Raw genomic sequence first — 15462 nt, 5'->3', positions numbered from 1 at the left:
TACTGTATCTTCGAAAAGTCTCAGAATATCAATAATTCCATCTTTGTCCATAATTCTCGTCAGCAGTGTATTGGACAGACTGAATTCATTTAGTATTTCAATAGACCTCGATCGTAATTCAATGCTGAGAATAAAAAACCTAGATTTGCAAAGATCACAGTTTTGGCAGTATCGGATTTACATATTCTCCTGCCTACCTAGTTATGATTGGTACCTAAATTATTCAGCATTGGTAGTGGGTGCTTTTTACAGTGCTTAATATACATTGGGCAAAAGAACAGAAAACGGACCTCATTTTCCCTGTACTTTAGGGCAGTGATAAGAAACATTTGATTGGGCGAGTCATTGTGGCCCTGGACTTGCTGGTGGGCGACGCAGAGAGGGGCACAACCGTCACAGCACGGACCGCCATCTTCTGGAGCCTGGATGGGGGACCCCCGGGGGAGCGACAGAGGCAGCGTCTGGGCACTCCGGGGCCCCCGACCGGCTGTCGCACTGTCGACGTGCCCCCAGTAATATCGGCGCAGACGGCGGAGCAGTGGGGGCATCGGCTCCGACTGAGGCAGTGCGGGTGTCTGGCCTGGGCACTGTATTTGCGGTGCCACCTCCTGATCAGCGCGCCGGGGGCAGCCGCGCATGTGGGGTGACGCGGCCTGCTCCCAACGGCCCGGCGGGGGGCCCCTCTGCCCTTCTCCCATCTGGGGGTGCGGAGGTAGCTGACGGCGGAGAGGGCCCCTTTGGAGCTTGCAGGATATCGAGAGCCCTACACAGAGGTGGCCGCCGTCTTCCGAGGTGAAGCAGCGTGAGTAGACAACGCAGTAGGCGCTGCGCTGCCTTGGAGGGCCATCGTGAGCTTTGCTGTGGAGCGAGGTGGGTGGCACCCAGGGGACGCCAGGGGCCAGGTGGGGTCCCTGGAGAGCGGACGGCCTCCCTGCCCTGAACAGCGCTGCACCCCGCGAGCCTGACGCCATAGGTTTGGGACCTGCCGGGACTTGTGGAACTGCCTGCGGTGGGACGACTGTGTGAGGGAACTTGTCCCCCTAGACTGCAGCGGTGGGCCCGGGTGCTATAGAGTCGGAGAAGCCTGAAGGGCGGATCCTCTGGTCGCTGCTCGGCCCATCTGTGCCCCCATCTTTAAACTCTGACCCTTGCCACGCTTTGGGCCCTCTGGGCCGTGCTGCGGCCCGAGGCTAATGCGCTAGTGAGGCAGGCGCGGAGTCATCGTGGGGCCCCTGACGGTGGATGGATCTGCGGCTGGTTGTTCTCCCGGGGGCCCTGTTGAGACTGCTGCCCGGTGAGTGCCCCCGGGACCTTGGTATCATTATCTGTCGGTGATGTGCGGGGGGCAGCTACACTGCGCTACACGCGCAGCCTAGCTCTGGAGAGAGACCACGGACCATAGACCCCTTTGGAATCAGGGTGGGGAATCCCCCATGGCACGCTGAACGCCGTACGGAGTGGTGTAGCGAGTCTGGAGTGCCACTCTAGGAGGTTGATCTTCGACCGCAGACCTAGCCTTGTGTAGCCCGGAGTACCCGGCACTTGAACCTAAGGCACCTTCAAGGGAATGGTGGGTTGCTGACCCCTCGACTCTCTCCTCTTTTCGCCACCCACAGAGTGACTGGAGCTGCGAACAAGATCCGCTGTGGGGATCACCCGAGGAGGAAGATGACTGTTCCTTTAAGGGGGCGTATACAATTATGACCAGAACGCCCGGGAGTAACGCGGTCGAAGGTCCATTGGTGAAAAGGGAGGAAGTCCTACCGTCGGCGTGTGACGTCACCGACTCGGGAGACCGAGAGGAGTTCCCAGCACGCGACCAGAGGGAGGAAGGAGCAGGAGACCGGGGAACAGCCGAAACGGAAGAAGCAGACGCGAAGCCAGGAGGCCAGCGGTCCCGCGCATCGCCCAGCCAGACTCGCGGAGGAGTCTGGCTTTTCCAGATACGACAACGGGTGTCGACTTGGGTTGGGAGGCGGGTCGGGTCGGAAAAGAGGTAGTGGGTTCATACGGGCACAACTGTCCCCAGTTCCGCACTCCTCTTAAACCCCCCCCCCTGTTCCACACTCCCGTACACTCCAGTCCATAAGGCTATAGATAGTGAAGTAGCACCGGTGATCCCCTCACAACCCCGGGACCCTGGCACTTAAAGTTCTCAGACGGACGACTGATTTCTTGTTTTTTTGTTCTTTTTGGTTTTCCGGTACAACAACTCCGGATGAAGATCGCTGACACCCCTACACCCCGGATAGGAACCTGAGCACCTACCGAAGAAGAGGGACTTTTTAGTGACCGATCCGCAAAGGGCCATTCTGCCACAACGGATCCTGCAGCTTCATCCCGCGAAAGACACTTTACTAAAAAGAAGAAATCGTTTATAAAAATAAAACCCTATATTCCCAGACCTAGTCTCCGGCCTGTCTCTCCTACATTGCCACACCTTGTTACCTGGTCGCCTTCAGGGAACAGCTTTCATAGATCCTTGTCGGGCGACCTCCTGAGGCTCTCTCGACCAGCGCGGACTACGACGCTTTGGGAGGCTGGTGACACCCACACGGAGGCTACGCTCTGGGGGCTGCTTTCTCTCCCGGGGAGGAGTACGGAGGAGGAGAGGTGGGGCTGTCGGGAGATTGGACTGACCGCACAGATCTTAACTGCCTGTCGACTGTGGCGTTCTGCAGACTGCCTACATCCCAACAATGACGCACACTAACAGAGGCAAGGAAGCCCTGGCACCGACTTCCAAGGATACCACGGTGACGGAGCTGTGGGGCAAAACGGGGTCTTCTGCCTCCTCGGGGGCGACCCCGCAGGCTGGGGGAGACTCACCGCCGGTGACACAGGCCTTCATGGCATCCTTCATGTCCGAATTGAAAACCGAAATTGGCTCTTTGCGTGCTGAAGTACACTCCTGCATTCGAGAACTCCGGAAAGAGGTAACGGATCTGGGCGAGAGAGTGGATAGCCTGGAAAAGACGGTGGACCCCCGCACGGAAGATCAAGAGCAACTGTGACAGCGTCTGGCCACCCTTGAAGAACAACACATTGAGTTAAAAGTGAAGCAAGAAGATTTGGAAAACCGCAGCCGCCGGAACAACCTTCGCATCTGGGAAGTCCCTCTTGGAGCCGAAAGGAGCGACATCATGACGTATGTGGCACAGTTTCATGGTTCACAAGGTCTGGGGGGATGATGACGCCTCCCCGCCGGCTTTGGACCGAGCTCACCGTGTGTCTGGGCCCGCGGCTCAGTTGGGCCTCCTCCCAGACATTTTAACCAGAGTCCACTTCTTCACAGAAAAAGAAGCTATTCTCCGGGCGGCGAGGGCCAAACAGGATATCACATATGACGGGCATAAGATACAAATCTTCCAGGACCTTGCGCCTAACACCCTGCGGCGCCGTCATGCTTTCAAGCCTGTGACAGATAAGATACGGAGCCTGGACATCTCCTATCAATGGGGTCACCCCTTTGCCCTTATCTTCGACTGGGAGTCAAAACGAAGAGTGGTAAGATCCTACCACGAAGCGGCACAGATACTCAGACTTCCATCGTCACGCTCTGCCAGCCCCTCACGTCCCCCACCTTCCGCAAGAATACCGGCCAAGCCTTCCTGGTCCACCGTGCATAGGCGCAGACGCTCTCCGCCCCTGGATGCTCATACAGCTTCACAGGCTAAGCAAGACATTCTTGATCACATAAAATCCTTGGAAGGGGACCACACCGAAGTGCGCTCAGACAACCCCACTCCTTGATAGGAAGCTGCAGATCCTGTATCGAAAGGTGGACTTTGGGAGGAATGACCCATTTCTCATCAACACGCGCTGAGCGCCACCCCAGCTCCTGCCCTGCAATGTGGCGGAGGCCTGAGCCTCCCACCTGGTTGACTTTGAGCGCATCGAAACCCACCCCCCATCCGTTCCTGAGAGAGTGACGTCTCTGGGCTTCCCAAACCCGAGGGTGTATGCTAGCCCATGACCGGAACAGGACACTGTGGCCCGGTTGGCCAATGTTGGTTGTTCAGGAACAGAATGCTAGGCTCTATCTTTTTCTCTTTTTTCCTACAGTTTTTTCTGCTCTCTTTCCCTACCTTCTCTCTGCTTCCGGGGTGCGGTGGGTGGATGTTTGGGATTTTAACTTGGTGTGGGACCCTGCGTTGGACTGTAGTGACGCCTCTTCAAATGGATCAGGGGCCATGTCATCCGCGCTTCGGACCCAGATAATGGAACTGGGCCTTATGGATGCTTGGCGGTATCATTCCCCCGAGGTGCGCGATTATTCGTACTATTTGCATGTGCACCGCTCGTACTCGCGCATTGACCATTTATTCATCTCGCATGCTCTCATAGGAGATCTACTGGCGGACATTTCGATTTCCAACCACGCGCACGTCGAGCTTCTGCTACTGGACCCGGCCTCTGGCCCTGCACGCCAGGCGCAGTGGCGCCTACCGCCGTATATTTTGTGGGATCCGGAGGCCGTGGAGTCAATACGGGTCGCCATAGACTCTTATTTCGCGAGCAACGACCTCCCTGAGACCCCATTTCCCGTGGTGTGGGACGCCTTCATGGCGACGAATCGTCTCTGGCGATTGCCCGCTCTCGGGAAGCCCGCAAACTAGAAGATAGCCTCTCCGCGGATATAAAGAAGTTAGAGGCGCAAGATCGGGAACACTCCTCCCTCGCCAATCGGCGGAAACTTGCGAACCTTAGGGGTCAGCTCCGCTGTCTGCGGACCAACAAAGCCGAACGTTCCTTGCTGGCCTTTAAACAGCTGTACTTCGAGGGGGGGACAAGGTGGGACGGTTGCTAGCTCGGCACTTGCCGGCCTGAGCGGCAAAGGCCCACATTGCAAACATCCAGGTACCCGACGGAGGGCGGGTCACTGCGGAACGGGCGAAGTGCGATGCCTTTAGGGTATATTACACTGCCCTCTACGTGGCGGACGCACCCTCTCAAGCCCATATCGAGGTACTTGACCACTGCCCTTGGACGCCAATTCACCAGCATTACGCTGCGCAGTTGGAGGGCCCTCTCCTGTCAGAGGAACTGACTACGGCACTGAAAGACCTACCCCTCGGTAAGACGCCAGGCCCGGATGGCCTGCCAGTAGCCTTTTATTGTATGTTCGTCTCACAGCTCCAGCCCTACTTGTTGCGTCTTTACAATTCCTTTTCGGATACGGGTGGGCCGTCGCCTTCATTGGGTTTGGCGGAAATAGCTCTTATCCCGAAGCCGGGAAAGGGTCCTACCCTCTGCGCCTCTTATCGCCCCATAGCGTTATTGAACACGGACCTCAAACTATATACAAAAATATTAGCCAAACGCCTGGAACCCCACATGCCGGGACTGGTAGAGCCGGATCAGGTTGGCTTCATCCGCAACAGGCAGGGGGCGGATAACGTGCGAAGAATTGCCCATTTAGTGGGGAAAGCCCATCATTGGAACACACCGGCCTGTCTTCTCTCGCTCGACGCGGAGAAGGCCTTTGGAGTGGTGGAGTGGGGCTTTCTTCGCACGGTCCTACACAGGGTTGGTCTGGGGTGCATCATGATTGCGAGGATTATGGCGCCTTATCTCTCCCCTTAAGCGTGGGTCCGTGTTAACGGGCGGCTCTCGGACCCCTTCTACATACATAGGGGCACTTGGCAGGGATGTCCCCTGTCGCCTCTGTTATTCGCTTTGGCAGTGGAGCCCCTGGCGGAGATGATTAGGCAAAATGAGGACATCCACGGTATAAACTTATGATGGCGCCAGAACAAAGTGGCGCTGTTTGCGGATGATCTTCTCCTCACTTTGACGCGCTCACACACCTCCCTCCCGGTGCTCCATGCTCTTCTGCAGACTTTTGAAAGGGCATCCGGCCTCAAAATCAACCATGCCAAGTCTTGGGCTCTAAACCTCACAATCCCGCAGGAGGAGCTTCCAGCCTTAGAAGCGTTGGCTCCATATCGGTGGACCGTATTCGTTATTTGGGCCTGAAGCTGACCCTCCTCCCTGGACACGTGGTCTCAGGTGAATTGGCGGGAATGCAAGTCAGCTGTTCAGGAAGACATGAGGAGGTGGAAGCCGCTGACTATCTTCTGGCTTTGCAGGCTTAACGCTGTCAAAATGTCTATCCTCCCAAAAATTCTGCACTTGTTCCAATGCCTACCCACTCCCATTCCACAACAACAGATACTGGCCCTGTTCATCTGGGGTGGCCGTCGACCACGGTTCTCTCACAAGATCCTCATGATGCCCCGGGATAGAGGGGGTCTAGCATGCCCTAACCTCCTAGACTATTACTGGGCTTCACACCTTCGAATGGTCTCGGAATGGACAACCACAGAAAGCGAAAAGGTGTGGTTCCACATGGACCGGATGGTAACGGGACGCACTATCTGGGACCTTACATGGTTCCACAGGACAGCGCGCTCCCGCAGTGCCTACATGGCGGTACCCACGAAAACGGTCCTGGATATATGGGACAAACTAGCTGTACGTAAGGGGCTGACGACATTCCCCTCCCCTCATACCCCTATTGCAGACAACCCGCTATTCCCTCCGGCCTACCACACACAAACATTTGCCAAATGGTTACGGGGAGGGTGCAGAGTCATTGGGGACTTGTTTGAGGGGGATGCCTGAAGACCCTTGCCCAGTGCAGAGATGAATTTCATCTCCCGCCAGCAGCGAGTCTGCAATATGCACAGTTGCGGCATTGGGTATCGTCGCCCACTATGTGGCAAGCGGCTACCCGGCCTTTCACCTCCTTTGAGCGGCTGGTCCGCTCATTCGATGACTCGAAGGGACTCATATCACGGACATACCAGATCCTTCAGCATCCGCCTACGCAGACGCTACACCCGTACCAACGGCAATGGCACCTGGCGTCGGGAACGGAAATTGCACCTGGGCAGTGGAACCATCTTTGGCGCGATATTCCTAGGGTCTATCGCAGCATCCCACAGAGAGAAAATGTGTGTAAAATTATGACGCAATAGTATTACACGCCGATCCGGTTACACCGTATGTTCCCTGCAGCGTCCCCTTTGTGTTGGAGGTGTTCGAATGCATCTGGCGACTTCATTCACATCTGCTGGGCCTGCCCGCACCTGACCCTGCTCTGGAAGGAGGTCCTCAGCCACATCAGGGGGGTGTTGGGGTTCCCTCTGCCTGACTCCACAGCCACAATCCTCTTGGGCATCAAACCTGTCTTTGAAAGCGCTCACGAACAGCGACTGGACCATAGCTCTACATATGCTCGGAGCTGCCAAGCAACTCATTGCACTCTATTGGAAAAGGCCAGAAGCTCCTCCGATCGCTGCATGGTTTGTGCGACTGTGGCACGTTTTAACTATGGAACTTTTCACTGCTCGACTGCAACTGCGAGAAACTCGCTTTAATGCAGTGTGGCGCCCCTTGGTCCAATACCTCTGTAAAATAAAACATGCACGATACCTGCCTGTCAAGCTCATAGCAATGCGCCTCTTTGAGGACGCCCTGATCCCGTCAAACCCTGACAGGCTTCTGCCATGTCCAGATTGATTATAACCCCCTTCCCCCAGTGCGCACGCTGCGGCCTACACAGTGTCCCCGGCTGACCATTATAGAATGTTACCTGTGGCCGGTTCACTCACCTATACCGGTAGTTGCTTCTGTCTCCCACCCTTCTCTTCCCCATCTATCCCTGCTTGGCTTCTGACTGTCTCTTCCTATCCACTTTGTAGGGGCTTATTGCCCTTGGTTAAAATGTTATTCTTCTTCTTTTAATGGGTCCTGAAATGTACGGCAACCTGCCATTATGGACACAGCTATCAGTACGAGCAGGTGGCCTACCACGACTGGTTGGCGATATCCCTTTCATCATAGACTCTCTGTGGCTTGAGCCTATCTTGAGAACTATTTGCAAATGACGCGGCCGGCCCTAAGTGGGTTGTAGGCTTATCGCTGTGTATTGTTAGTAGACAGGCCTCAGAGACACCCACAATTAGATGTTGTCACCACACTTCCTTGACCACACGACCAGCCCGGCAAGGGTTGCAGGCGACATGCTGTGTCTAAATTTGCTTTTCATAGCTTTTTTGTATCTTTTCTGAGAGAAGATCGCAAAAAACGCGGCCGTCCTGAATGGGTTGTAGGCTTAACGCTGTGTATACATGACCCTTCGCTCCTAACTTGTTTTTGGTGCCGCTCACTGTGGGTTGCTGCCGGGGTGAAGGACTTGGGATCTTTGCGCATTGCAAGCGCTTTCAGAATCGGACCCTGTGGGCTGTCTTGAGAAGAAAAGGAGACGAAGTGTACCACACGCCGAGGGACTGCGAGGACCAGCAGGCTCGGCGAGTCACAGCTGCTGCCTCTTCCCTCTGCGTTCCCGCCCCCCCACCTGGACATTAGAAATACCTTTCGCGGTCCCCGCTCCGCGGGTGCCGCTCACTGTGGGTTGCTGCCGGGGTGAAGGACTTGGGATCTTTGCGCATTGCAAGCGCTTTCAGAATCGGACCCTGTGGGCTGTCTTGAGAAGAAAAGGAGACGAAGTGTACCACACGCCGAGGGACTGCGAGGACCAGCAGGCTCGGCAAGTCACAGCTGCTGCCTCTTCCCTCGGCGTTCCCGCCCCCCCACCTGGACATTAGAAATACCTTTCGCGGCCCCCGCTCCGCGGGAGCCGCTCACTGTGGGTTGCTGCCGGGGTGAAGGACTTGGGATCTTTGCGCATTGCAAGCGCTTTCAGAATCGGACCCTGTGGGCTGTCTTGAGAAGAAAAGGAGACGAAGTGTACCACACGCCGAGGGACTGCGAGGACCAGCAGGCTCGGCGAGTCACAGCTGCTGCCTCTTCCCTCGGCGTTCCCGCCCCCCCACCTGGACATTAGAAATACCTTTCGCGGCCCCCGCTCCGCGGGTGCCGCTCACTGTGGGTTGCTGCCGGGGTGAAGGACTTGGGATCTTTGCGCATTGCAAGCGCTTTCAGAATCGGACCCTGTGGGCTGTCTTGAGAAGAAAAGGAGACGAAGTGTACCACACGCCGAGGGACTGCGAGGACCAGCAGGCTCGGCGAGTCACAGCTGCTGCCTCTTCCCTCGGCGTTCCCGCCCCCCCTCTTCCAAAGATTTAATCTTGCGCATACTTCCGCGACGCGGGATGCGCGCGGGACATAGCCAGGGCGAAGCCCGGGCAAAGGGCGGGCCCTCTGTGGCCCTCAGAGGCACGAGGTGGCCGGGACGGGCCAGCTCTCTTGGCTTCACATCTAAAGAAGGTATAGTACTGCATACCATTCACAAGACTATCCATGGACTTCCTGGCTTCTCCTTCACTGTCACTAATTTTGAACAGACCTTACTTTTAGTGTTACATAAGGGGGCATACCAACCTTCTATACCACAGCCAGAGAATGGAAACGCTTATTCTGAGCTATGCATCTCCCACCTCTATATGCGAAACAAATCATGATGATCATCGCCAAATGCTATCCCCGTCACATACCCCCGTTTGTTTGCCAAATTTGTCCTACTGGGAGGAATTAAATGCACTGTGCGTGACTAAGTTTATTCCAGTAATACCCCCCTCCCCCGTGAAAGGACTTAGCATCAACACTCCCCCTGACAGACCTGGTGAACTTTCCCTACCACCTATTGAGGATAACATCCAGGCTACTGCTCTGTTGCCGGGCCAAAGCGTGAAAAGGAAATACGAAGGGGCAAGTGAATACGAACTCCAACCCAAAATACAAAAACGCTGTATCGATCCCCCATCGCCTCTTATAAACTCCATCACACCCAGGGGGGTTGGTGAATGTTTGGATGATAAAGTAACATCGCCTCTATTGCAACTACTGCCCCAGCTCGAACTGTTGTTAAATTCTGTAATAGCACCCTTGCTAGAACGAATCACCGCTTTAGGGGATAGGCTGACAAGTATAGAGTCTGCTATTAAAGCCAACTCTTCACATGTTATAAACATGGCAACACCCAATTGCTCCATTCCACTAACTACACCTGAAGTGCTTACGTTAATTGACACAACAAAAACTATCTCAGCTCCCAGCATGTTACCTCCAATTGCTATTAAAACCACGCATAAACCTTTGTTTAACACTAAAAATGTCCCGATTGAAAGACAGCCTCCTAAGAGTCAACCCCCCACTGGTTACTAAAATTGCCCCCAAACCTTTGTTAACAAATTACTCCGCTATTAGAGCAGAGCCAAACAGAACAGCACGTATAGACCTACCCCCGGAAGCCGCCCCCTTTGTGCTTGTTCTTTCAGGAGTACCAGTTCCCGCTCACAGGAAATCCGAGAGTTATCAGGACCTATTATATAAGGTCATTTTCTGGTTAGCTAAAAATAGACCCCTGCTACCCAATATGGATGGTGGTATCCTGAGTGTTAGAAGGGTGGGCTGGTTAGGGTCTCTACCAAAGGACATTCCTGGGGACCTAATCCTTGTTAAATTTAGGAACAGAAACATCGTCCCCTACTTACGATCCTGCCAGCCACACGAAGGTGATGGCCCCATCTCCATTTGGGATTTATATGATTTTTATCCGTGCACCCCATACTTTCCCTTACTAAGATCTAAAGTAGCACACAATTATCTGCCTGAAAGGGGTGGTATTAGCTCACCAGCTGTTCATAGATATGACTCATTTTATAAACACTGTAATGCTTGAATAGCTGTTATTAAGGGTCAAGTTTACGTTTTTACTTAACCAGTATTGTGGTTTCTATGTAGTACGTTCTTAAGCAAGGAAAAGGCTCCTATAGATTGGGCTTATGTCTTCTTCAACTTATATTATATGTAATTATGTAGAGCCAATAGCTGAGTGTCAAACTTGTAAACTTGTTAACTTATTTTTCTTGGGAAGTATTCCTGAATTGACTCTTTATATTTGTAATAACATTGACATAAACGTCTTTCTATGTTATTTAATTGTTTTTTTAAACAAGACTCTTGGAGGAAAATTTTAATTGTTTGTATAAACCTGTACATATTGCTTGTGTGTTTTGAGTATGTATTTTATATGCATGTCTTTTATGAAGAAAAACTTCGAAATAAAGACGTTAAAAACTGAAACTGAAAATAAAACAGAATTCGAACAAAACAACAGTACGACTGTGGATACAATATCTATGTTAATACCAAATACATATTATTTTCCACTTTTCTAGTAATTTTGCATACGTCTGATGATGTAAGCATTGGATTTAAATATTGTAACACATCTGAGGGGTTGCCGCTTTAATGTTTCTTTCTTTTCATGTTCCAGCAGGATCTTTTTCCCTTCTCCACTCTTCTCCTTGATAACTGTGCGGGAATCAGGTTCTTGTGAAGAACTTGAATAGTCTCCATCCCCATCTTTTCTTTTCAGTGGATTTCCCTTCACGTCCTCACCTGTCCTCCTTGTCTGCCATGAATTTTCCTCACTTTTCGCCCTTTTTTGCTCTCCTCTCCTTCCTTCTAAGGAATTTTGATAATTCCATACATGCTCCATGCAACTGCTTTTTTCTTCTCTGCTGCATCTTGTTCACTCTTTCCTGCCTCTGCCAGAGAGCTAATGGAGATTTATTGATACTACTTGTTCATGCTAAAGATTCTTTGACGATTAGAGATTAAGATTAAGATTTAATACTTCTGAACGTCACTATATCAATACTTTTTCTTTGAAAGACTACCCTTTTTAGGGAAGTGAGAATAATTTTGTTTGGTCAGTATAAATTGGTTCAATAGTGCTCCATTGACCCAAAGTCAATTTCCTACCTAAGGTTATGTTCTTGCTCATTCATCGTGAACAGAATAAGGGGGTTCTGAAATATATTACTGGTTTTTGTCTGTTTTTCATAAAGATATATAAACCAACCAAGTGAGCAATAAAAAGTTTTGGGTGATCGAACATTAGTGTCATCAAAGTGATGCTTTCAAATACAGAGCACTCTTCTAATTTGCCCATAACAGGTGAAGTCTGGCAAAATGTCAAATTTTTTAAAATATATAGTTGTGGTAAAAATAATAACTATCAGAATTAATACGTCCGAATAGTGCATCATGGTTATTTAGGAAATCACATCCATTCAAATCATGTTGTAAACAGAACAGTATGCTTTGGTCTTATACAATTTACAGTTTAATTTAATCAAAAAATCAGGCACAAACATTAAGCTACATTTATGCACAGCAACTGAGAAACAAGATGTAAGCAATGTACAGAATGAATGCAAAGCAACACAAAATCAAGAACAATATTAGACATTTTTCTTAAAAAAGAGTGGGTTCCTGTCCCAAAATACTACACCAAATAAACTCAATCCAGAAACTCAGTAACCCAACTTCCAGCGTCAGTTGGATTATCCCAACACTGTCTTATTTACGATATTGTGGTACATCTAGGAGGCAGAAATGTATTGTCTTCACTGGAAAATAGCTGTTAGCTGCATTCATCACTCTGATCCCAGAATTCTTGGGGCTGCAACCACAATTACTTGCAAATCTATCTGGCAACAAAGGCTCATTGCTTCCATTGTATCCCTAAAACAGGCATTCCTAAAAAAGGGCACAAGGCACTGTGTTCGAGTCATTGTATATAAAGGGGACAAAAAAAGAAGTGAATCTGAGTCTGTGTTACGCTGATATGAACATAATGTTTGGCGGGAAAGTGGGCACCTTTCTATTTAGCAACAAACTCTCCAATTGGTAGGGATCCACACCCAAGGAGCCAAAGAAGAGGCCTCGACTTTGAAGGGTAGATTGCATGCAATTAGGGTTCTTGGTTGATGTAAGAATTATGGAAGAGCATTGTAAAAGTCTACAATGGAGGACCAGTCCCAGAATATACTTATTTAAGATAATTACATATATTTTGTTCACAGTATTTTAGCTTATTGTTTGTTACTGGCAAGTTGATTACATGAAAGTGTAAGTTTTACAATTAAAATTGCATGTTTCCTTTTATTTTTTTCTGTTTTTTTTTTATTTATGCATGCCATTATTCATTACTATCAGTCCTGTATCATTTTACAATCATTGTGCATATTTAATATCATTACAACCGCATTAGGCATTTGCATCCATGTAATCCTGCACCCCATTGAAAGCAGGAAGGCGTTACAAATACCCTAATAAATACTAACTCACATCAGCCATATGATGCATATTCTTTCAATCTATTCAAATTATTATGTGTGTGATGAAACAAAACATGGGCAATAAACATAGTTTTCTCAATGTTGCTTTATTTTAAAATTGTTTAGGTTTCATAAAGAGCCCTTGAGGTTTTTTTAATCTTTGTACCTTGCTATTCGCTGTATAATTTGATACATTATTAATAAGGTTTCAATTACATCCTCTCTCTTCTTTTCATATTTGCTACAATCATTGTTTCTGAATCATTGCAAGGGAGACCTGTGTGTGTTCAAAAGGCTTATATAGAACCTACAGAAATTTTAAGGTGAAGGGTTGCTGTAGAATTCCGAAAACAGTTGCATGCTTTTTTGTGACCCCACACAACAAATACATTTCAATTCTAATGCTTTCATAAGAGGAGAGCATTGAGGACATTAGATAGGAGTGGTGTGCAACTGAAGCAGTTGAGTTGGCTGTTTTGGTCAGGGATATGACAAATAATGCAACAGACACTGCCTTTGACAGAAAACGCTCTATGTTACACCCAACAAACATTGCTTAGCTCTATCAACATTGTTCCATGTTTAGCCTCCTTGAATTTGGCTTTCCTAGATGTTAGAATGTTTGGTTTTACATTAGTGTGTTAATTTAGACAACTCTAAGGTGCATGTCTCCTGGACTAAACCATCTCTTGAGTGAACTCTTAAGAATCTATCAATTTGAAATTGAAGGATTGGAGAAGCTTGGAGCGGAATACCTCATACCTGTTGCCATGGTGGGTCAGTTTTCCAACAGTCTACACAAATGTATATATATTTTTTTTAATAAATATCTGGGGTGCTTCCTCTTGGCCCCATACAGTGCTTGCCAGTTTTCATCTGGCCGATCATAACAAATTTAACTGCAATGGATTCAGGGGATGGGGCAAGTCTGTGTGAGTCTGGATTTAGGATCTGTAGAGGATTCTACGAAAATAAAATAGGATGCATTGAGGAGACTTGATACTAGTGTATGCCCATTTTGAGTGCTACTCCACAGGCATGATGAAAAGCATAATGTAAAGCCTCTATTGATCGGAAGGACCTAGTTTCCTGCTTACATTCCAACACAAGCAGCTGAAACAACACTACCATTGTAATGATCATTTTTATGTTTTTCTTCACAAACAGATACTCATGGCAGAACTCATTCCCTTGCTTGAGTCCAGAAGTTTCCTGGGGCCTTCTTTGGCCCTTCCGTATCGTTCCATCTACACCCAGCTCTGTGAAGGAGGTCAAAAATTCCCAGCACTCGTCTTTGATGATCTCCCAGACACTCAGGACTCTGATATTTGTTTTTAAAACTCCAAAGGACATGCACCCGAGCTATGCTGTTTGGAAAATAAAACATTATGGAAAATAGCCAGTCCATGTTGTGGTTTTCAGATGCGCCATACTAACCTTCTGTGCTACTTACTTTGTACCAAGGCTTGGCCTTCCAACCAGTAACACCTGTTTATTATTTGTTCCGATGATTATTATTGTTTTGGTTTTTGTATTGAATTTTGCTAATTACCCAACACTTACTTATGATTGTGTCAATGTGCTTTGGAGACTATGCTGTTGTATTGAATAAGAGAAATTAGCATAATGAGGTAGGGAACAAGACATATCTTCTGATGACTTGTTTAAAAATTGTATGTACAAGTTTCATAGAATGTGTAAGTTGGCTGTATGTTTTAAGCTGGCCTAGGAGAGCACTCCCAAGAACAAATCTTGTATTAGCCATGTACTCATTCGCCATAATTAGAAACATCGTAATTTGGGGGAGGGGGAGGGAGTCTTAAACAGATCATATATATGTAATCTAGCACTATGGTTGGGAAATTATGATTTCATGCCGAGAGCTAAGACAGTCCGAATGAGAAAATGAGACAGAAGTCACACGTTCGGTACAGCAAGGACATTCCACCTTCCATTAGTGTGCACATAATTACAGCTGCTGTTGAGTGCACACACGACACTTCCCAGAGCACTCGCTCTTTATTGTTTTTGAGTGTGGAGAAGTAGTATTGTGGTTAATCTCACCTTCCTGCCACTTTCAGTATCAGCGGGGGTGAGAGAGGGAGTAGCTTGGCACAATAATCTCTGCTTCCAGCCCCTCCTCTTCCTACTCCTCCCACATATCTCTTGCTGTAATGGATGTCAGAGGGTTACAGGATGGCATACTGATCACTTCCCTTTATCGTCCCTTCTTTCTCTTTCTTGCTTTGGTAGGGGTTTTTGCATCTCCAAATTTCCCCTCCGATCCGTGCTAGATTCTGGGAGTCAGGAAAATAAGAGCGAACTGATAAAAGTTAAAAAAGTTTAATCATGTCTCCTCTGT

General features: G+C 49.3%; 1 protein-coding gene across 5 annotated transcripts in view; it reads left to right on the top strand.

The window, feature by feature from the left end:
• The window catches only part of TEDC2 (tubulin epsilon and delta complex 2), a 332149-nt gene extending 317651 nt beyond the window's left edge, over positions 1 to 14498 (top strand). For all 5 annotated transcript variants that reach the window (XM_078663007.1, XM_078663008.1, XM_078663009.1 and 2 more), the window contains one exon: positions 14268 to 14498. In XM_078663007.1, the coding sequence (XP_078519133.1) occupies positions 14268 to 14438 (171 nt within the window). In that variant the 3' untranslated portion in view covers positions 14439 to 14498. The remainder of the gene's footprint in view (positions 1 to 14267) is intronic.
• Positions 14499 to 15462: the final 964 nt, after the last annotated feature.

The sequence above is a fragment of the Lissotriton helveticus genome, chromosome 10 (genome assembly GCF_964261635.1).
Source record: "Lissotriton helveticus chromosome 10, aLisHel1.1, whole genome shotgun sequence".
NCBI classification, from domain to species: Eukaryota; Metazoa; Chordata; class Amphibia; order Caudata; family Salamandridae; genus Lissotriton; species Lissotriton helveticus.
The sequence above is the reverse complement of the archived record's forward strand: the minus strand, read 5'-3'. Positions and strand labels throughout refer to the sequence as shown.